This window comes from Corvus cornix, chromosome 7 (genome assembly GCF_000738735.6).
Source record: "Corvus cornix cornix isolate S_Up_H32 chromosome 7, ASM73873v5, whole genome shotgun sequence".
In the NCBI taxonomy this organism is placed as follows: domain Eukaryota; kingdom Metazoa; phylum Chordata; class Aves; order Passeriformes; family Corvidae; genus Corvus; species Corvus cornix.
The window spans coordinates 113,744-137,339 of NC_046337.1; the positions used below are offsets into that span (position 1 = coordinate 113,744).

General features: G+C 37.6%; 1 protein-coding gene across 17 annotated transcripts in view; it reads left to right on the forward strand.

Moving 5' to 3' along the window:
• Positions 1 to 23,596, forward strand: part of BAZ2B (bromodomain adjacent to zinc finger domain 2B) — a 121,911-nt gene that overhangs the window by 48,866 nt on the left and 49,449 nt on the right. For all 17 annotated transcript variants that reach the window (XM_039555358.1, XM_039555357.1, XM_039555364.1 and 14 more), the window contains 5 exons: positions 8,844 to 8,999; positions 16,824 to 16,985; positions 17,358 to 17,551; positions 21,382 to 21,585; positions 22,272 to 22,670. In XM_039555358.1, coding sequence (XP_039411292.1) covers positions 8,846 to 8,999; positions 16,824 to 16,985; positions 17,358 to 17,551; positions 21,382 to 21,585; positions 22,272 to 22,670 — 1,113 coding nt within the window. In that variant the 5' untranslated portion in view covers positions 8,844 to 8,845. The remainder of the gene's footprint in view (positions 1 to 8,843; positions 9,000 to 16,823; positions 16,986 to 17,357; positions 17,552 to 21,381; positions 21,586 to 22,271; positions 22,671 to 23,596) is intronic.

Sequence of the window (23,596 nt, forward strand, 5' to 3'; positions counted from 1 at the left end):
TTAGCTGTTGGTTTAATGCCTTCTATTATTATTTGGCAAAATTAGGCAAGACTCAGTTACGGAAATACTAAAAAGCATGTTTGGCGCAAGCGCTGTTGAATGTTAACAATTCCTAGACAAGCCTGTGGCAGCTTTTGCCATCAGAGGTTCAGCAGGGCACTTCCTCTGTAGGTGTTTTCTCCAGCTCTGTAATTGGAGCTAAGCCTCAATTTTGAGCTTGAGATCAAATCTGGCTTTTGAACCATGGGAAGAGGTGTACGATAGGATGGCTAAACGAGGAGCTAAGTTTCTGAGTGGTGGAATACCAGCAGAGAAGCAGAAAATTTGCCTCTGACAGATTGAAATTCAGGTTTTTGAACAGTACAGGAAAAAGAAAAAAAAAGAAAAAAAAAGGCATTGACTTCAGCTGTCCCAGTGTTTTTTACTGATTTTTGAACTACTGTTGCATAGGATTTCTAGTGGTTTTAGGGTGGTTCAGAGCCATCCTAAGCAAGAATTTTTGCTGTATATTTAAAAAATGTTGTATTGATTATCAATATGCAAAGATTTAATAATACTTCATAATTTTAAAATTATAGAGGTAGTTGTAGAAAGTTTGCTCAGTGCCCTCACAAACTGAAGTAATAGTATAAAATGCTAAGTCTTGCTTCTGTAGAACAAAATATAGCAGTACTAGAATCTAGTGCAAATGAACCCAAAGTTACTGAAGTTTCATAAGCAGAATGTTAAAAAAACCCCAAAAGGTATGTCGGGAATGAAAGATTGGGCTTTTACATAGAAATTGGAAACATGTCTTTAAGCTGAACTGTTAGGCATGAAGTTAAAAACTGGTATTCATCCCAAGATAGTATAAAATATTGCAGTGATCCGTTTATTTGTTGGTTTGGGGTTTTTTTAGGAACAGAAAGCTCTGTAAAACCTCCGTTCTGAAATGATAAATCCTTTGTTTTGGTTTGATGACAAAATCTGGTGAACGTGCCTCTTTGGGGCATTTACCAAACTGATGCCAGAGAATTTTTGCATTTGAATGTTCTTCAGATGCTATTATTTCAGCCTCTGCAGTTATGACGAGAGTTCAGGGTTTGCATCAATTTTATGTGGCACCACTATTTATTTGCTGTTTAGAATCTGCTTAGAAGCATTGGAATACAGGCATGTCATGCTGTCATCTCCACTGCATGAGCGAAGTCTCCATAAAGCCTTAATGTCTGCGCAGAGTTGCACTGTACCATTGCCACCCTGGTATCTAAATCATGACTGCTCCTCTTCTTGAGCTGGATGAATTGCATAGCTTTTCCATTGGTAAAAGCAGCTTATAGGAAATTGTCACGTGGAATTCGCTGTGCTGCAAGAAGTGGGTTGGGCAGCTGCTTCTGTAGGGTGAACATTCCTGACTGAAAGTGTGTACATCCGTGTAAGAGGCTATCCCCACCCATCTGCTTCTGTGTTTTGAGGGTAGTTGTGTCAACTTTTCCTAACCTATCATAGAAGTGAAAATAAGGTGAAGGGATGTGTGTTCTTAATAAAAGTAGTAACTGCTAAACATAGATGTATAAAGTTGATAACCTCATACAGAATAACAGATAATGCAGATAGATTTGATTTTAGGAGGGTAGGTTTAGATTAGATGTTAGGAAGAAATTAAGAGTGGTAAGACACTGGCACAGGTTGGCCAGAGAGATTGTGGACTCCCCATCCCTGGCACTGTTCAAGGCCGGGTTGGATGGGTCTGTGGGCAGCCTCATCCAGTGAAAGGTGTCCCTGCCCATGGTGGGGTGTGTGTGTAATGAAATGAGCTTTCAAGGTCCCTTCCAGCCCAAACCATTCTATGATTCTGTTTATATATTTGTTTAAACCAGACTCTTAGTGTTGTTATTCTGGGTTTGAAACATTTGAGTAGACTTGGGTCACTTCAACATTAAGTGCCTCTCTGCAGTGCTGTGTTGCCTCTTAGTGTGGCCGTGCACTTTTTGTGGTACAAATTGGATAGATTAGATTTCGTGCCCAGCATTATGGAGCTTTCAGAGATGTATTCTGAGTTTTGTCCAGAAGCGAGGCTTATGGAGGATTGTAGTTTAGCCTGACCTGCGTGCCCCTCCTCCCTCCATGGCATGTAACGTAAGTGAATTATAATGCCCTCTGTCATTTGTAAGTATTCTTTCTTTACCATAATCATGAAGATCATGAAATGTGTGAATGCAGAAATATTCAAAGTGATGCTTATTTCTAATGGAAAGCAACACAGTTACTTGTAAAATAGGAGAAAATAAGTTTTTGAGTTGCAACTTATTTTGTATATTGCATATTCAATGATGAGTTTATCCTGTTGGATAGAGTCAAAATAGATGCATTGTTTAAAATGTCATTTTATCCTAAGTCTATTTAAAATGGCCACTACGTATTACTAAACAGTGGAATGGCAACTGATTCCTCTCTCTGTTTCTGTTTTTGGCAGCCCAGTTATGACTCAGTTATACCGAATTTAAGAGTTAGATCTGCTTTGAAGTGGCTTTTAGTAAGTCACCATATGTGGGTAAAGACTGTTAAAACAAATATTTATGGAATTGTGATATATTTGTGATTTTATGAATGTTTTCACTGCTGTGGATTCTGATGCCATAAACAGTGAGTTGTTGTGTCACTAATTGAATGTGGCCTGATATGAGTCAGGGGAAGGCTATAAAGCCCATTTAGAATGTCATGCAGGAACATACAGTCTGCCTCACACAGTACAACTGGCAGTAACGTACTATGCGTACTGGTGCATTGAAGTGTCTTTGTATGATATCTTTGAAACACAAGCCAGTCTTGCTGTTGACTCACAAAAAGAGGTTTTATTGTGGTGGTTGATTTAGTAAAAGTTTTGTTGTGATGACTTTTTTTCCTAGAGAGCTTTACATAAAGTACTTAGAATAAATTATCGGAAGTGCCATAATTACAGTGACATTCTGCAAAATCCGCAATATTTAGCAGCTAACTTGGCTTTCATGATTTGTACAGTATTTCAGACAAGTAAAGTGAATCTCATTAATTATATGGGCACTTGTATGTGAGTTTAAAAATCTCAGTGTGTAAAACATCACAGCAGTAGTAGACCGTGTGTTGGAAGGCCTGTGACCAGACCTTGTTTCCAGAGCAGGGAGCATCACTGGGAGCCTCTGGTGTCCATAGTTTGTCTATAGGGAACTGCATCCATTCCTGTGGGTACCTCACTTCCTTCTCACCTGAGGTTTGGTCAGTGTGCTTGCTTGTTTTGTGGGTTTTTTTGTCACACCACTGGTTTTAAACCCACTCCTCCCTCCCTGGTTCTGTGGCCTCTGCGGAAGGTGTAGAACCCACAGGTACAGCTTGGCCTGCTGAGTCACCTCTGAGCTAGCACCCATGCTCTGCATTTACCTTCTGAGCATGACCTCTTTGGAGAACGCATTTTGTATTTGTGATGTGCTGGACTGCGTGTTCTGAGAGACTCTGATGTACTTCTCTTCATCAGCTGCAAGATTTCTGGCATCAGAGCACTCATTGACACAAGAACCAGTGGCAGACTGACAATATTATGATATGATACAATGAAATATTGCTGAAAGGCAAGAGCACAATATTATGGGACTCTAGTTCTATAGTTTGCGGTCATAAAGTTGTTACAAATTTCACTTGGCCATTGAAAAAGACTGAAGCATATTTTGACCCAACTTCTTTTTCGCTGTGTTAGAGGTAATACCTGAAATAATGAAGCAGCACATGGGAGTGTAGAAGTTAAACTGGAATTTTAAGATGAGTTTGTCTAGTGTTTAGATGACTTCAAAACATACTTAATTGTATTCACACATCCTAGCTAACACTGATAGGATACTGTATCCATGACACTATCCTGTGAAGGGAATTACTCATTTGTACCTGTTTAAGAAAGGGGTTTTTCTTCTGCATTAGGGTACATTTCAGTGAAGATTTTGAGCATAGAATAGGTAGGTGATTGACTGTAAAGAAATTTTAACTTGATGTATTTGAAAATGATTTGATTGCTGTTTCCTTTAGCAAACCTTTATCTTTTTTTAGTGTTTCTATTTTTATTAAACATTAGCAATTTTTTTTCCCAAAAAGACAACAATTTCTTGCGTAAAGCCTCACATACTTCCCTTCTTTGTTCCTTTTTACTGACAGCTTACTTTCTGTTTTCACTGAGTTCAGTTGCATTAAGGATTATTATTCACCATGGGAAATTCTTGGAAAATAGCTGGAGTTCTGGGCAAACCATTGAGAGGAACTACATAAATCACTACACCTGGAAAATTTTAAAAATCAGGTTTTTTTCCTAGTTTTACTTACTGATTTTTCTGTTTTACAAATTTGAGAGACTAAAAAACAGTCATGAAAGTTTATAAGTATTGACGGACAAAATAACTCCAATGGAACAAATATCTCACTTATACTTGAGGTTAAAAAGAATATGGATCTGTAACTGGTACGGACTTTTTTAGTCACAGAACACATTAGATATACAGTGTAATTATTGCTGATCCTGTCTAATGACTGTTTTGGGGATTATCTCTTTTGGAGTTAGCCATCTGTTGTGGTTAGAGTAATTAACTAAATATAATTAAGGGTTGACTTAGTTTGAAATCAAAACTATGTAGGTCTCTAGGAAAAGAATATAATTTCTTACATTCAGAATAATTCGGAAATACCAATATTCCAGTTCTCTATTAAAGACATTAAACAAGCAGCTAAATTAAAGGCTGAAAAAGCACCCTCTCAAAAACACTTCCCAGACCCCTGGAAACTGAAATAAAAGGAGCAGGGTGGGGGTGGGAAAGAGAGGGGAACCTTAAAAGGGCAGCTTATTACTGTTCTCCCAGTTCTTATTTGATCAAACAGATGGCTTATGTTGGTTAAAAGCTTGCAAGTGTAGCTAAATTTACTTTTCTGTTTTAAAAATGTATTGATTTGCTAAGGATATATTCTTATTTATGATTCAAACATGGATTGCTTGTAGGTGGTTCTTAACTATGCTTATTTATAAAATACGTTAGATGCTCACATCTGAGGAACTCTGGGCCTGTCAATCTGACTTTGATGCCAAGGTAGGTCATAGAGCAGATCGTCTTGAGTGCGGTCACACGGCACATACAGGACAGCCAGGGGATGGGGCATAGCCAGAATGGGTTTAGGAAGAGCAGGTCCTGCTTGAGCAACCTGATTTCCTGCTATGGCAAGGTGAACCCACTCAGCAGATGAGGGGAAGGCTGTGGATGTGTCTGCCTGGAGTCCAGCAGAGCCTTTGATACTGTCTCCCACACCATTCTCCCGGAGCAAGAGGCAGCCCATGGCTTGGACAGGTGCACTCTTTGCTGGGTTCAGAACTGGCTGCGTGGCCAGGCCCAGAGGGTGTGGTGATGAATGGAATTCCTTCCAGCTAGGGTTGGCCACCAGTGGTGTCCCCAGGGCTCAGTATTGGGGCCAGTCCTGTTCAATATCTTTATCAGTGATTGGGATGAGGGGATTGAGTGCACCCTCAGTAAATTTGTGGATGACACCAAGTTGGGCGGGATTGTTGATCTGCTTGCGGGTAGGAAGGTTAGGAAGGCTGTGCAGAGGGCTCTGGACAGGCTGGATTGATGGGCCAAGGACAAGTAAATGAGGTTCAATAATGGGAAGTGCTGGGTCCTGCATTTGGATGACAACAACTCCCTGCAGTGCTCCAGGCTGGGGACAGAGCGGCTGGAAAGATGGAAAAGGCCATGGGGGTGCTGGTGAAAGTGGCTGTACGTGAGCCTGGGTGTGCCCAGGTGGGCAAGAGGGCCAAGGGCACCTGGCTTGTATCAGCCCTAGTGTGGCAGCAGGACCAGGGCAATGACATGTAGCTGGCACTGCTGAGGCAACTGGGGTGCTGTGCCCAGTTCTGGGTCCATCAGGAAGAGGAGGACGGACACTGAGGGGCTGGAGCAAGTCCAGAGACTGGAACAGAGCTGGAGAAGGGGCTGGAGCAGCAGGAGCAGCTGAGGGAGGGCTCAGCCTGGAGAAAAGGAGGTTCCTGGGGACCTTCTCCCTGTTTCCTACTCCCTGATGGGAGGGGAGGGAGTCAGGCTCTGCTCCCAGGGAACAGGGACAGGACAAGAGGGAATGGCCTCAAGCTGTGCCAGGGGAGGGTCAGGTTGGACCTCAGAGGAATTTCTTCATGGAAAGGGTGGTCAGGCGTTGGCAGGGGCTGCCAGGGGAGGTGGTGGAGTCCCCATCCCTGGAGGTGTTCCAGGAACGACTGGACATGGCACTCAGTGCTCTGGGCTCGATGACAAGGTGGGGATCGGGCACAGGTTGGACTTGATGATTTTGAAGGTCTTTTCCACATATGTAGGTTGGATTTCATGATTCTGTGGTAAAGACTTATTTTAGTGTTTTGTTATTACACACACAGCTTCTTTTTATTACAGTTTCTTTTTCTTTAGAAATTTGAGAGTTTTTGTGAGGGAACATAAAATATGAAATTTTAATCCTGAGTTTCGAATGGAGTGTGTTAAAGTTTAGAAGTACCTTTTCTTTTACAAGGAAATACTGTAATAATACCATTTTGATTTGTTTCTAACTTCCCTTATGCTCTCTGTAAATATAGTGACTTCGCTGTAGCCATAATGAAAACAATGAATGCCAAAATACAACAAATTTTTATTTGTACAAGGAATACTTGTTGGCCTCAAGTAAGTTCAGTCATTCATAGTGACTAAAAAAGTACTTCATTGTAATAATTTGTGTCTATCGATGTCTGTATACTAAAGATAGTAAATCTTTTTACTGTGTGTTTGTGAATGCTGTGGACTTAAGCCTGTAGATGCAAACTAAAACCGTAATCTCTTATGAATGGGATTTTTATTAATTATTATCCTTCAGAGTAGTTGTAAAATATAGTGGACATATATATGTAATAAACACTGTATACAGTATTCTCCACTGATTAGCACATTAGATTGATTATAGTCACAGATTGCTAAAAATGAATGAGGTATTCTTTAACTGTGGATGGAAAATGTTTAGCTGGAGTATGTATTCAAGAGTCCTGAATGAAAAAATTAAAATGTTGAGTAATATTTTTCCTTCATAAATTTTCTGAAGGAAGTAGCTTTGTTATTTCTACTATTGTTCTGAAGGAAAAGGTCATACCCCCTATATTCAGTATAGTAGCAGATACTTTTTTTATTGCCGTATCAGTGTAAGTAGCTGATTTTTCTGTGGTTTTTTCTGTATTTGTATTTGTATTTTTTTGTATTTGCTGTAGCTTTTTTAATTTCATTTTTACTGGCTGAGGCAAACCAAGGATCTACTTTCTGGAGAAGCAGATAACAGGTTTTATGCTGTCTTTCCAAGTGTGCATTTGGGAAGTAACTGTTTAATACAACTTTGGATCAGAAGTGCTGTTTAACATACCAGTTTTCTAAATTGTCTAAAATAGGATTTGGAAAAGTGGGTCTTTCTTGTGTACTTGGCATTCTGCTTTACAAGTACTGGGAGTGAGATTTTATAACAGTGGTTTGATTTAGGTTCAGTACTTATCCCCCTCAGATTTCAGGAGTAAATCTGAGAAAGCGTGTTGCCTCTGTCCATGAGAGAGACTTCACAACAGGAATGGGTTTCTTAGAAGTTTCCCTGTTAGGAGTTCAATGTGCTTAGTCTCATGGCATTTTTAATAGTACAGGGATTTTGAAATTTTCCTCACCTTACCTATACTGTGATCCTGACTCACTATCAACTGCTGCTCTGGCAGATTGAGTCAGACAGTCTGTTGATGCTGCTTACCACTCTGCAAAGACATCGTCTTGGCTGCATTTCTGAAGTATTTGAGAAACTACTTCACAGAAACACAGAATATGCTGAGTTGGAAGGGACCCACAAAGATCACTGAGTCTAACTCAGTGATCAGACCATCCCCAAGAGCCACACCGTGTGCCTGAGAGTATTGTCCAAACTTCTTCTAGTGTTTTTAATAATATTACTGTCTGTTTTCCTTAAAATACATATGCTTGTTCAGTGAAGTAAGACTGGTGAGTTTTGATTTAGACCATTCATGGCACATATAAAAATGTCTTATTTTGTATGAAAAGCTCTCCCGGAAATAACACCGACAACAACAAAAAGCCCCTAGCAACTTAACAGGAGTTCTTGTATTTATACTATCTCACCATAATTGCTGGGTCTTTCCTTAAATTAAGAGTCTAGATACGGATGTTTTGGCATGCACCACAGGTTCTTTAAAGTTGTCTGTCAGGGAGCAACAAAGAGCAGGGTTGCTCTGCAAGGAGGGATAAGCTGGTAGTTGAGGGTTATGCAGGCAGGGCTTTTCCCAACTCCGGCACAGTCCCGTGCAGTCTGAACAGTGCTGGTCACAGCGTTAGACAAAATAGTGGAATCTGTCAGGCCCAGCATCCATCTGCTTGTCTGATCAGAAGTAGCAGAAGATGGGAGCTGATGCCATCCTAGAGGGAAGCTAGAACATGGAATGTAGCCAAGAGGCAGGGGCACAGGCGGGCTGCAAGAGCAATGGGCTGGTTCTGGCAAGGGCTGAAGGCTCCAGCCTGAGCTGAAATGGAGCTCCTGACCACAGGGTGTGGTAGAGGTGTTCAAGTTGAAATGTAGTGAACTCTGAACAGCAGTACCATATTCCCATAGTGCTGCAGCTCTGCTGAGTTCTCTGATGAATGGGTGCTGTTAATGGGATGTACCTCACATGTGAAGGTCTCATAGGAACCTCTTGAGAATTTAGAGCAGATCCTGAGACACAGTCAGCACAGACAGTCCCGTAGTCCCTTGCAATTTCCTTTGCTGCCATAGAAGACAGACATTTATTTTCTCTCTTCCAGATATGGAGTCTGGAGAGCGGTTAACGTCATCATCAGTCTCTTCTACTGCAGCTGCTTCCACTCCAGCATCTTCGACACCGTCGGTAGCTTCAGAAGTATCGAAAGGTGGCCTTTCCACTGGAGCTGCAACGCTGAGCTCCACGATCAACACATGTGGTAAAAATGACTCAATTCTATATAGCAATGTAATTTTAGTGTTTGTCAGCACTTGTAATTACTACTACAAGTCAAATGTAATAAGGTTGCATAGATACATCCGGGAAAAATATTTGAGGGTTTTTGTATTTGCCAAGTGACATTCATTTGCTGTGAATACATTTTACATAGTACTTACTTGTTGAAGGAATGAAATTAATTAAGAATTGCCTGTTTAAAATGTGGGAAAAAAAATTCAGTTTGCAAGGCTGCCTTGAAAGCGAGGATCAAATAAAGGGTTCATCTAGCAAACTCTGTGCCACTTTCAGATTAAGTTGTAATAATCAGCGTCTTGAACGTACATCATGTTCTCAGCATTTAAGCCCAGCCCATACTGTAGTTTTACATTTGGAGAAATATTTTTTTCCAATAGAGCTTGAAACTGAAAAGATGAATTTCACAACGTCACAGTCTTGGATAATCTTGACTAGAGTGAAATACTTTACCTTGAATCAGAAACATAAATGGAAGATTTCTCCATGCAAGAATCTAATTTTTGTGAATGAAACTCCTATTTCAGCTGAATGGTGCATATGGCATCCACAGAACAAGAAATGGTAAACTCTTCCCTGCTATTTCTCACTTAACTTTAGGAAAACAGATCTTTTTTTGGAGAACATTGTTTCTGTTAGCCTGTAAATAGGAAGTTTTTTTATCTTAAATCCATGGTAATCCCCTGTTTTCGGAACAAACTCTGTTCTTGCAGCAGAGTGAGCAAAAGTATATTCTCCAAACTGAAAAACTTTACAGCCCTGATAATACATAATGAGTAGATTCCAAGTCTGTGACTTCGTCCTGCATTTGTTTGTTTGCAGCTGCTGCAAGAAGCTGAAACGAGAATGTCTGCAGACCTAGAGTTATGTCTCTATTTATTTTAATTTCTCTAAAATCAGCCAGAAAATTCTAAACTAAAACTCTTCTGGAGTAAATAACAAAGCATTTCATTTTTCAGTACCCCACTAAAAATTAATCTCCAAAAGAATTTTTTGTCTATGTTCATTAGTCCATGCCACTTGAAATGGTTTTCAGTGGTGGTTCCCAGAATGTAGTAGGAGTTAATTTCTGTATGGCTATTAACTTGAGGATTTCTGTGACCCATTTACCTCTCCTTGCTGCTTTTGCTGTGTACATATTACATCATGTAATTCTGTGTCTCCTGTTAACTGTAACTCCTGTTAAATGTTCTGTGCATTTATAGGCTATATATTTGGTCTACCAAAATACAGTAAGACTGAAGTAGATGAATAATATAATAAAGATACTAAACTGTCAATTTTGTTCTTCATTAGAAAACACAGGTAGTTCTTTACTAAAGGCCTTTTAAAAATTCTATTCTCATCTTTTATTTAAAAAAAAAGTTTCATTTCTGTCTGATAGCTAATAGTTAAAAAGACTGAGAGTAATTACCAGTATTCATGTTTTTTGATGGTCAGATCATTTGCCTGGTTGCATCTGATGTTAAGGAACGTACATATTTTTTCAAGGACACTTTGTCTTCCCAAAACCAAGCTGAAGTGTAGTTTACTATCACTACTGTCCCATCAGTTTTATTTATGAGTATGTCTGTTTCTCTGCTGATGACAGTGCACTGTGGTTACTGCTGTATCCACTCTGAAAAGGTGTACACTGTCCTAGAGAAATTCCACGGAAGTGTTTATGCTGTTAGCCAGCTGAAGACTCTTCTCCTTTGAATGACCTCTGGCGTGTCCTGAATTTACAAGATACTCTGTAGCCAAGATAGACTAGTATACTAGCCAGTTCTGAACTGAGATGTTCTTCACTCCTGCGATATTTAAAAAAACCCAACAATGTCTGTCAAACAGATAATTGAATTATCTTCAAATTTAAAAATGCATTTTCCTAGTATCTAATAAAATAATTTTTGAAGAATGAGCAATTATTCTTACTAAGAGAAGGTAATGCATCTTAATGCATGCCTGAGATTAGAGAGAGTCCTTTTTATTCCAATTAATCTCTTCATTTTCTTTGCAGCAATCAATAGTCTATTAAATAGTCTCCACAATAAACTTGATTGCGTACTCTGTCAGGTGCCCACACCCACAATACATAGCAAGTTAGGACTGGGAATCTTTATGCTTTTCCAGGAAGATTAAACTACAAGTAAATTATTTTGGCATATTCCCAGGTCAAAATGACAAAGCCCCTGTATGAAACCATTATGGAATATATCACATACTGTTAGTTTAATTGGTTAATATGGCAGTAGTTCCTGAATAATTAAAGCATTCTAATCAAGTAAACAGGTATTTTATTTGCTTTCTTCTTATTCACCCATTGCTGAAAATAAGAAGGTGCATTGGAAAAGTCAATTGCCTCTGGAAAGAGGTTTACATTCACCCTCATGAGAATGTTAGCAACTTACATGAATATAAATCCATAGCTTTTTCTCTAAATAAAACCATAATTCAGTGTTTTGTCTTTTCGGAGGGCAATAATATTAGTGTGTGAAACCATTTTAAGCTGAACAACAGAGTTGTGTTGTTTTGATGTTATCAGATCTGGAAAGTTCTTTATTTTTAATTTTCAAAAAAAAGAAAGTTCATTAACTTTTTATTAAATAACAAAACACAACAAACAAAACGCTACCAATTTTTTTTTTCTCAAACCAGAAGCTGTTTTTGTCAAAACAAAAATCTTTTAGTCTTTTTGGAGCTCCCTATTTCTCCTTAAACGAGATCCAGAACAATTTTGAAATTGTGTACGTAAATGCACAAAGTGACAGGATTTTTAAAATTGAAAAATCTGTAATTCTGCATTTGGTGTTCTGATTTACAGTAGCAAAGATTTTTTTTGAAATGCTGGCTATTTTTTGGGGCCTCAGTATTTATATAAAAATGACACTGTGGCTTCTCAAATAAATGTTGGAAAGATCAGGTTTAATGCCTAAAACGTAAAACTGCATGAATAGTTTCCTTTTTTTGGTAAGTCTGTTACATAGTCCTTGGTTTGTCAAATTTTTCATCTTAGGCTTGTAGATAGTTGTTGACTTCTGGAGATTTTAAATATTCTAGATGCTGAGTGACAATAGCAAAATTGAAATGGATGTATAAAAACAAAGTGGTGATTCCACTTTGTGGAATGTACAATGAAATGCTGAGGGAGAATGGGATGGTAGTATTAAAAGAGATGCAGATGCTTTGATTAAGTATATGAACAATAGTACAGTACAATTAATTGCCAACTCTGATAATAATGGAGTGGCCATGTTGTTATACAATCTAGATCAGTTTCTCGAGTTTTGGAAATCAGTGTTAAGATTTGCATTACATCTTAATTTTAATCTCTTTTTATACCTATCATTAAGAAACAGTCTTTAAGCTCATTCTTTAAACATGATACCAACTTCGTTTAGATTTCCTGCTTCAAATTATTACCTGATTTCTTTCTCAGTGTTTGGACTGCACAGTGCAAACTAGTCCAGGCACTAGCTAAACTATTTTTTAAAGACAAAAGTGTGATAATAAGCCAGAAATAGAACTAAAAAAAACCCCAAAACAACCCACCATCTATTTTTCAAGGTTATTGAAGAATGTAAAAGCAAGAATATGGAGGAAAAAAGGGGAGTGGGATATTTTATTAAGCATAACTTGAGTACTTTCATGTTTCAAAATTCTGTTTCCTTCAGTATGTCTTACAGGAATTACACAGATGAGTGAATAATTTTGAGTATTGTTTGGATAAGGAAATTTTACCTTTATTTTTAAGGAATAGACTTAGTAGAAACAACATTGAAGGAGAGACAGTTTCAAGTGCATTGATTTTGGATATTAGACATTACAGGAAACTGTTGTATTTGAGCACCTAAATATTTTTATTTCAAAGACTATCAAGCGCCTGGTAGTTCTTGCATTAAAGGAAGCCTCATTCAGAGTTATTATGAGGTTGATACTTTTTAAAATACAGCTTGGTAGGTCTGTGCTCTGTGTATGTTCATTATATTCTTACTCTTCAGATTTAATCATATGTTTGTGCCTCAATTACGTATCAACTTTCTCAGCAATCCCTTTTTAAAATTTGAATTTTAAAAAAAAATTGCCTTTTGACAATCCCTTTTTAAAATTTCTTTTCTCTTTTTTTAAAATAAAATTATTCTAAGTCTAGGTTTTTTTAACCTATGATTTATGAAGGAAAGTTAAAGAATGCGTCCATGTTCAGAGCATGTTCAGAGTTATTAAAATGCCTTTTTTTCAAGTGCTTGAATGAAATAGGCAGTGCTTTTCATTTAAATGAACAGATGATTTTGATGTTTCTCTGTTCATATGAGGACTTTTGTTTTTCCAACCAATGATAGGAATGGGTGATGTTCGTTATGTGTTTATAAACCATTTCCAGCCGTTTCCATGCTTTCCAGCTTTTTGTACTGAAAGACCAGTATTAGGAAATCCCACATGTAAGTAGTTTGGAATCACACGTGCAAGAAATTAGGAAGACCTGCTGGTGTTGGGAGGCATGTAGAAGGCAAACTTTGCTACCACTGTAATGATTAAAGGACAACAGAGAAAGGAGGAAAATATATTGTAATTTCTGTCACCCCAAGCGGTTCTCAGATTTGGTGTGTAAGGTGAATGTCCTTAAATGCCATGTTATGTTTGTATTTCTGCTGGTTGGCACATTGATGCTTTGTGTTTTAAAGTATTATTTAAGTATTTATTCCTTTCTAGCTCTTTTGAAAAGCTTGTGTTTTACCATGAAGTTCATTAATATTAAGAAAGGCACTCATAGTTATCATTCTTTGTTACTAAGAGACCAGCATTGTTGAAATGTATGTTGCCCTTTGGAATAATGCTTTCAATCATTTATCTGTGCAGTGGTTAATAGAATTTCAAAAACTGTGCTCAGAAATATTTAACCTATTTGAAAGTAAGCCAAGAATGTTAAGGAGTGAGATTTAATATGAAATTTAGCTATGTGGAGCATGTTTAAGGTAAGTTAGTAACTTGAAGAGCGAACACTAAAATAGGAAAATTAAGGGAATACTAGAATTAATTGCTAAGCAGACTGTTAGTATTTTCATCAGATAAGAAAGAGGGGAAATGTCATTACAGTTAAGTTTATTATTACAAGACTTCTACCATTTTTTGTCTGTGTTTTATTTCTTCCATGTGTTTAAATGCATATTTAAAAATGGATGGCTTCTCTTTTCTAGGTATGTTAGGTAATGGCTTAGATAACACGCTTAGTATGTCTTTTTTCAAGGCCATAATACTGTGTATATAGTGTACAGTTACCTACTCTTTCTATATGATGAAGAAAGTTGATGAACAATCTCAAAAGTTCTTTCAGCTTAGAATGTCTTCAAGTTATTATGAAACCTTGCAGTGCAGTGTTGCTCATCAGCATCATTAAGAATCACCACTGTGGTCTGTGAGAGAGAGGCATTGTGGAAGAAAATACACAAATTGGGTTTGAGTTGGTTATGGTTGTTTTTTGGGTCTTTTTTGTGATAATTTACAAAGTGATGTTAAAGACATTTGAACTAAGTTCAGCAAATATCAAACCTGGAACATGATGCTTTTAAACTCATGTCAGAAGTTTAGAGAAATACTCTGCCCATCACCTGCAGTAGTTAGCATTGATGATGTGCAAATCCCTTCTTGTCTTGGAGGAAGGAGAAAAAGATACCTGACGCAGAATTCTGAAATCAGTAAGAGGAATTTCCCTGCACTGTGTATGTAATATTCCCATTATGTTGCCCTGTAGTTGCTAATAAATGAAAAATCCTAGTGAATGCCCTTGTGTTCCTAACACCTAATAGGATGAGTTATTGCAGTCAAGAACTTGTTCCAGAATTATTCCTTATATACGCAGACACAGTAATAGTGTTTAAAACCTGTAGAGGGAGAAGTAGGATTAACAGACAAGTTAATGGTTTCTGTGTAGAAGTCCCACCAGAAGCCTGGTCAGTGTGCAGAGGCCTTTGCTGATAATGTGAGTCTCCTGGAAAACAGGGAATGCTTGGTCTTTCTCATACTGTCCTTTTTGATGTGATGCTCTTTATATTAAAGCATGGCACAAATGAATTTAATGTTCTTTGATGTCAGTCTTTTCCTGCTTTTTCTCTCCATTAGGGACTACATTGTTCTTCTGGTTATGGATGCTTTTACAGTCTCAGAATTCATTGATTTGTTACCGATCCTTGCGTTCAGGCTATCTCTAAAGCTGAAGTTTAGCTCTGAAATGCCTATGAGATTTCTTCTACGATTACAGAATTACTGGTCCTTTGATTTTTGTCTCTCATCTTTGCTATTTATAAATTCTTACCTTATCCTACCATAGGAATACCTGCTGGCTTGCTGTACTGTGCCTGCTCTCTTCCGTGCTGCCCTTCCCCAACCTTACATGTGTGTAGTGGCTCAAATAACTTCTTTATTTACTTTTTTCTGGTCACTTCCCCTGTTTATTTTCCTTTTCAAATATTTTCCTTTCTGTATTAGATTCAGTCTCCTTATTGTTTAAGGTAAGCACAGCTCCAGCTATGCTTACATTTTACCTATAATTTTTGCAGTCTGGTTCATCTAGCTGTGTTGTTTCTTTTCCCCCACTTGTCATGGTTCAGGAATGGTACTCTCCAATTTAGTGCTCCCACTGAGACCATACTGCCACTCACTTCTCCCCTACCCCTCACCACCCTCACAGAGGGCTGGAGAGGAGAATTGAAGGCGCAAAAGGCAGAAGTCACAGGTCGAGATAAGAACAATTTACTGGAAACAGAGATGAGATAAGAAAACAAATATTAACAGCAGCAATACTGACAGAGGGTAGAAGAACAAACTATTCAAACAGACACCCTTCCCTCCCCCCCCCCCCCCCCCCCCCCCCCCCCGCCGATGATAGACAGTTCCTGACCTCTGCCACAGTGTGCCAACTGGGAAGAGAGCCCTTCTCCCTGGAAGAGAGTCCCTTTCCCCTGCCAGTGGTGTGAGATTTATTTGAATAACCTCTGGGTCCTGGCCATGCCCCCTCCCAACTACTGCAAAAATTAACCCTGTCCTGGCTGGAACCAGGACACCTCTTCATCGTGTCTCATCGTTATCTTGTCTGCCAACCTCCCAGTCTGAGAGATAGCATTGGGGGATAGGGGATACACATCATAAAGTCACCCCAAGACACTGATATTGAAGTTAGAAGCAGGGTCACCAGTTGAAACTAGGGCATTTGAATAGAGTTGTTACAGGATATAAAATAGAGGCTGCTTTTTTTGTGATGGAGTGTCAAACTCAAGGATAGAAACATCTTGCAGTGGCTGTAGAGTTACCATTGGGTAACTAGCAATTCCTCTATGTAATAGGTCTTTTCATGCAGAACAGCTTCAGATGTGGTTTTGTGGTGGAGGCCTTGGAGTATTCAAAGACTGAGATTGTAGAGGTGACCGAAAGCTATTGTGTTACTTTGTAGTTCTGATGTAGGAAGACTGCTGAGATGATAATAATAAATGTTAAAGGGTGATCTGTGAATCCTGATTCAGTTTTTAAGACTAGCAGTTTCATTTTGGGGTGATCAGTGTCACATCGCTTTCTATTAAATATTTATTTTCAGAGTGCATTTAAATAAAACTGCATTGCAATCTTTATCAGAATGGCTTTAATGACTTAAGACCAGAGTTGCTGCAGGAAATGTGTGTCGTGCAGAAGTTTCTAAACCTTTTGTTCTTACTTCTAGATTTAGTAAATCTGCTCTGGATTATGCACAGCAATATGCTTACTGAAATACTTAAATATAGTATTAGAACAACTGAAGTTTGTTTTTATTTCCTTTGCGGTTCAGAATGGTGGCGAACAGCAGACACGCACTCTCGTCCTGGGGCAGCTTTTTTCCCACCACTCTTGGGAATTCCCACACTATTTGCTCCTCCTGCACAGAATCATGATTCTGCTTCATTCCACTCAAGAGCTACAGGAAAAAGTAGTCGGAGCAATACAGAAAAAGGTAATGGCTGAAGTTGTTTGGAAATAATCATATTGAACTTCTGCGCGTGCAGAAAGATGTGGAATTTGAGCTTTACTTTTGTCATTCTTCCCATTCTGAAACAGTTCTATAAAAAATAGTTTTGTTAGGTAAGGATGATGCATACCAAGTATGTGTTTGGCCTTTAAATCATGTGTGCTCTGTATGTTTAAACTAAAATAACTGCAAATCAGAGTGACACTTCGATGACAAATTTTAGTATATGTGGCGAGTAACCTGTAAGTAGTCTAGTATCTTGTCTATGGAATGTTAGTGTGACTGGGGCATCTCAAAGGAAATATCAGTTACTTCAGATTTATTTTAAATGTCACTTTGTAAATCTGTTGTCTTTAGGTGTAAATGGATCACTGAATGGCAACAGTACTACTGCAGTGTCAGCTCTCAGCGCATCCGTGCTCTCCACTAGTGTTGCAACATCGGCAGGACCAGTGAAAACTGTAACCTCAGGAGCAGGAGGACGCAGATACAACCAGGAGCAAAGCAAAGTTCAGCTTTTGGACACCAGGGCTGATAAAATCAAAGATAAGGTAATTACACAAAAAGAAATGGAAGATTTGGACAAAAAAATTGACATGATAAGGATTCTGCACATGGGAGCATTTTAAAGTGTTTTTCTGAGTACAGAATGTTTGGGGTTCTTCTGATTTATTAGAGCAAGATCTGTACACTTGTTTCTGTAGGGATTTTTTGTGTGCATTGGCTTTTGGAATTTTTGTAATTGTTTGGGGTTTCTTTGATATACTTATGAACTAAAAGTTACTATTAGTACTAATTTCACTAGTTAATAAGTTAATAGTTGCATCCAACACCTTGTTTTATTTAATTTATCTAATTTTTAAAAATATATATATTTAACACCAAAATTTGATATTATTATGTGACAGTGTGCATATATATATATATATATATATATACACTGGTATTACAGTTACAACATTCTAGATTATTTCTGTGAATTTAATTATGTTTTCATGTATCTTATGAAAACAAAATGAAATTTTTAGATGTTAAAAGAAAAATGCTTTTCTGGAAGTAATTTCCTATTTATTAGAAGAAAGAACTACTATTAACTGCTTTGTTTCAGCAATAATCTTAGCCATCTAATATGAAAGACATAAGTAGTCTCAGTGAGTTAGTAAACCTTATATACTGACCTAAGCACTCTAAGAACTCTGCTACTCTTGGAATCAAAACTATTGAAGCAAAACACAGAAAATGGTATACTGGGTAGGTGGTTACTGTCAGAGTAGAAGCTAAAGAGAGTAATTCTCTACTGACAGCCATCTAGGCTAAAATATATTTTTTTCTTTATATCTATTTATATTTTTGTTTTGTGAGTGAATTGGGTCTCTTTTTCTTTCTGTTACTGAACTACATTCAGCTACCAAATCTGAATGTTCTTAGGTGAGAGGTTGGCATTTTCAAGGGACAGCTGGTGCTTGATGTATCTGCAGAAAAGCAGGAGTTAACACTGAAACGGTTACTTGTAATTGTGCAGTGAAATACAATGTTTAGTATATGGACAGTAAGGAAATTATTAAGAAAGAATATTTTTCCTCAAAACATTCCTCATGGGTTCAACAGTTGACAGCTTTTGAAAGTACTAAGCTAGTTAAAGGTATTCGGGAAGCCTTTGACTTTCTTCAGGCTTAAATACCAAAAATGGCTCTTTCCAAAATTCTGCTTTTATCCTGGGTATCTAAGTGCGAAATTTAGCTTTCTTTCTGTGGTGCAGAGGTAAAGGCTTTTCCACATGGTGTTTCTGTATTTCTAACTATTACTTTATTTAGGCAGAATACCAAATAAATTTCTCTTTTAATATCTCTAAATGCCTTCCCAAAAGGTACTTTTTGGCTCTTTGCTTTATTCAGAAAATTGAGCTGGTTAAGCTAGTAACCTGCTAGTTTGAATATCCCTGAAAAATTTTACCTCTTTTTGCCTGTTGGGGTTTTTTTCTCCCTCCCCCAGTTTCTCTCAGGATGTTTATCAGCATTGTTATCTTTTTCCTTTGTGTTAACATTTGTCTTTAGATATAAATTTGGTACTGTTGATAGGTTTTTTGATGTGGGCACTGATTTCAAACTCCAGGTTCACTTGACTAAATACTGAGTTGCTGTAAAAGCATGGATTTGATGTACAAGTACCTTTCTTAAGAATGTTGTGTTCTGTATCTTAACTTTTAAGTCCTCTGTCTCATGCAGATAAATTTCGGGTTATTTGTTTCCTAAGTTCCTGTAGTAAATTTTTTAATACTGAAATGAAGTTTGTTTTTCCTAATCTTACTTGATATGCTGATGTTCATAACTTCCTTTCCTTTGAAACTTTTTTTGAGGTAATTGGTATTTGTCAATGTAATTATTTGAACAACCTTTTGTATCAAAACATCGAAATTACTCTAAATGAGAACTCCCAACATGAGGATGATAATTCCCTCCCTCCCCCCATATTTCAGTATGTTAAAATGAAGCCACAGTAGGAACTGAAGTCTGAGGAATAAGTATGTGGGCAGATAGGAGTATTTTGTGCTGGGCTTTGTACAAGTGATGTTATGTTTTTAAATTTCAAAGTGTAACACTTGCCTCTTCTTAAAAGCATGTCTTATTTTAAAACATTTTAATATACTTTTCTAAAGGTTGTTTTCTTTAGGGTTTTGGTTTTTTTAGTGTTCATCTTCTGATTTCTTCAGTCATCTCCTTAGTTGTAATTTCTTTTTGAGGATGGTATCTAAAAAAATTGTTAAAATATTTGTTTATTTTTAGGAAAAAAAGAAAAAGGCAAAGCTGGTATCAAACTGTTTTTACAGTTGATGAAAATCTAAAGAGCTACTTTTGGTGCAGTGTTTTCTTTCTGGTTGAATTCTAGTCCTGTTGTCCTACCATTTTAGGGAATCCTGAAGTGCAGAGTGCAGTCTAATGGTAACTCGTATGCTATGATTTTTTTTGCCTGTAGTGTTGGAAAAACTTCTGAGTTGATAGAAGCATCTGATCCTCAGAGCTGTAGTCCTGAGTTGTCATCTGGTTTCTTTTGTCTGGAGTGTGTAGTTGATCATTCAAAGGGCTTACATAACAATGATAAACCAAAACCTGTTCAAAGGCTGGTCTTCAAAACTGTACCAAATATTTGTATCATGTTATGTCTGTTGAGCATAACAGTGTTGAAGATAGATGTCCTTGTGCTAATTTGGTACACTGTCAGTGGCTTACTTCTTACATACAAAAGGTAACCTTTCAGAGAAAGTTATGTTTAGAAGTAGAGTATTTTTAAGGCGCTCTCTCTCATGTTCCTGTCTGCCTTGTTATTTCAAATTGCTGCAGCATTATTTTGCCCTCCAGTCACCTCGTTTGCTGTGCATCTGTCTTCCTTGGGACTAGTTTTAACCTTACAGTCCCCTCAGTGGTTTTACATGCCCTGTTTAGATGGTACATAACTCTTGTTGTTGCTGCTTGATATCCGTAATCTTGGTTTCACATGTTTCTCTACCTCCCAACATAATTCTGCAAACTCCCTTTAATGATTCAATATACTTCAGTGCAGTAATATGTACTTTCACATCTCTTTTACACGGTCTCTATTATAGCACTTGAGTCCACACGTACATCCTTCAGATGGGTTTGTAAATATGCATTTGGTTTACTTAGCTCCCCAAAAACCTAACTTTCTTCATCCACTGCACATTAAAAATGTAGTCTTGGACTGTCAGCATTTTAGGGTTCCTGCAATTTTTGACACCTTTCCTTTTTTCCTACATTCTTGTTTGTTGCTTCTTTTGTTTTCTCATTCTGGTCTGCAAATGTGTGCTTTACAAAAATTTCAATATAATATAGTTGTCAGAGTATTTCAGCAGATTTTGGTCCATTTTTCAGAAGCAAATCCCAGAAGCAATTTGATGAGCATACTCTTCTGTTCTCAAAACTGTACGTTGCTGTAGAGCTCATACTGTGAAATTGAAGGTTAAGAAATGTAGTTAAATGAATGTGCCACTGAAACTTTGATAAACTTAATATTTGTTGTTCTTTCTGTGCTAATTTGCAGTACAAGCTTTGGGTATGAATTTTTTTGGAATCAGCACATTCAGCGGAGGTTTACTAGACCCAAATTCTAGGTCAATGTTCTAGGCCTAAATCTGGCATTTTGCTTTGTGATGTAGTGATGTCCGCAGTGGTCAGAAAAATATTTCAGTGGAACTTTGTGACCAGTTTTTAATTTTCATCATCTTGTGAAGCACTTTCTCTTTAAGAATTGCGGATCACTTTACTCCAAAGTCTTAATCTTCTTTGTTTCAAAGGTTATGTTTAATAAAAAGATTATATAACAGATTAAAACTGAAGCATTAACAGAGAATTTATCTTCCCGGTAGAAGCCCAGAAAAAAAGCAGTGGAAAGCTCTAGTAACAGCGACAGCGACTCAGGCTCCTCTTCAGACACCTCAAGTGAAGGTATAAGTAGTAGTGACTCTGATGACCTAGAGGAGGATGAAGAGGAGGAGGACCAGAGTGCTGAAGAGAGTGAAGATGATGAATCTGATTCTGAAAATGAAGCACATCACAAAAGCAAGAACAAGGTATAACACCTCGCTGTGCTGCTCACAGTCTTGATGCTGCAAGCTGTTTGTGACAAATTGACCTACTCATGTCTGTGAACAAATAATCAACAATTACTTAACTGCACATTAATAAAAGCTAAGAATACTCTTTTTAGGTTTGCTTCAGGGTTTTCTGTTTGTGAGGTCTTTGGGAGGGGATTTGTTGGTTCTTTTGTGTGCGTGCATGTCTGTATTGCTGTTCTTCACAGGCTAGGAGTTTACAGTTGGTAGACTGTTATTTTTGTTGTAAAGTAGGAAATACAAAGAAATTAAGTACTGTGTGCAGGTGATGAATTGAAAAGATATCATTATGGATATTGCTTTGGCAGTTGCTTTTTTCCTAGCAGAGTGGTTACTTTCCCTAGTAGTAGAACAAGATTGGAATCTTCAGTATCCTGTTAGGTTTACAGTCAGAAATACATTTAAGAACAACCATGGTTTAATACTCCTTCTCTAGTAAACGTTGTCTTCACATGCTGAAACTATCGGGGGGAAAAACCCAAAGTGAACAATAAATATATTACAAGACTGATTTGAAAATTATTATTGTTCATCCTCTGCCAAGACTAGTGTAATTGTTTCATGGAGACTGATCATATATGCTTAGTCTTTTTAAAAGGATTTTTGACTTACATAATGAACAGTCAAAAATAAATATTTTGCAGGTGCTAATGCATAGTGGTATAACAGATATGAAAACCGATGGACAGAAATCACAGGAAAAGTCTCAAGAAAAAAGAACACACCAGCAGATACCTCTTGTGTCTGATTCCCAGACTCACTCATCATTCCAGTCCCAGCAGAAGCAGCCTCAGGTTTTGTCACAGCAGCTTCCGTTTATTTTTCAAAGCTCTCAGGCAAAGGAGGAATCTGTGAACAAACACACAAGTGTAATACAGTCTACGGGATTGGTTCCTAATGTGAAACCTTTGTCTTTGGTACATCAAGCCAAAAAGGAGACCTATTTAAAACTCATAGTTCCTTCCCCTGATCTACTCAAAGCAGGGAATAAAAATACCTCTGAAGAATCTATCAGTTTGACCAGCGATGTTAGATCAAAACGGGTGAGTGAAGTTTTTGATTATTTATAACCTGTGTCTTCTGCTTAAAAAGATGTAACATTGTGCCATCAAGCTTTTTTAAATATAGTGTATTAAAATTATAAGTATATATTTTCATATATATATACATATATATATAATAAGTATATATTTTCATAATCATGGGGGTTTATGTGTTCTTAGAGTTGATCTGGATTTCTGAATGGTGTAAATGAACAAGACTGTGTGGGTCATGCATCTCTTAAGGACAGTGTGCATTTAAAATCAAAATCAAAATAAGAAAAGTACTCATAGGTAAATTGTGTGGCCTGGATATTTTTCTTATGCTTCTAGTTTCAGTCAAAATGGTGATTTAATACTTCACATACCTAGTATGTAAGCATGGCTTCACTTTCTTTCAAGTTGGATAGTTTTAAGTCAAAGTAATTGAAATCACCTATTATAACCATGATTTTAAACAAAGAAGATGAAAGCCATTTTTTTAAAAAAATGGTCAATGTAATGTTGAGTTTTGTTTGCTCTTTAAAGAGATGTATTCATGCACTGATAGCTGTAAAAACTCAGTGTAGCCATTTCAATAGTTTTTTTAGAATCAAAGAATGGCCTGTGTTGGAAGGAACCTTAAAGCTCTATCCCATCCCACCCCCTGAAATGGGCTGGGGCACCTTCCACTATCCCAGGGTGCTCCAAGCCCCGTCCAACCTGGCCTGGGACACTTCCAGGAGTGGGGCAGCCGCAGCTGCTCTGGGCAACCTGTGCCAGGGCCTCAGCATCCTCCCTCAATTTATCTCCTTTTTTACTGGTCAGGACTGTACAATAAGCTTATATGTCTGTCTTAACAGTTCTGCGGTTTCTAAAATGTTTAGATCCTCAGTTTATTTATTTTGTTTATAGTGATTACAGTGACTGCTGGTGAGTTTTTTATTCAG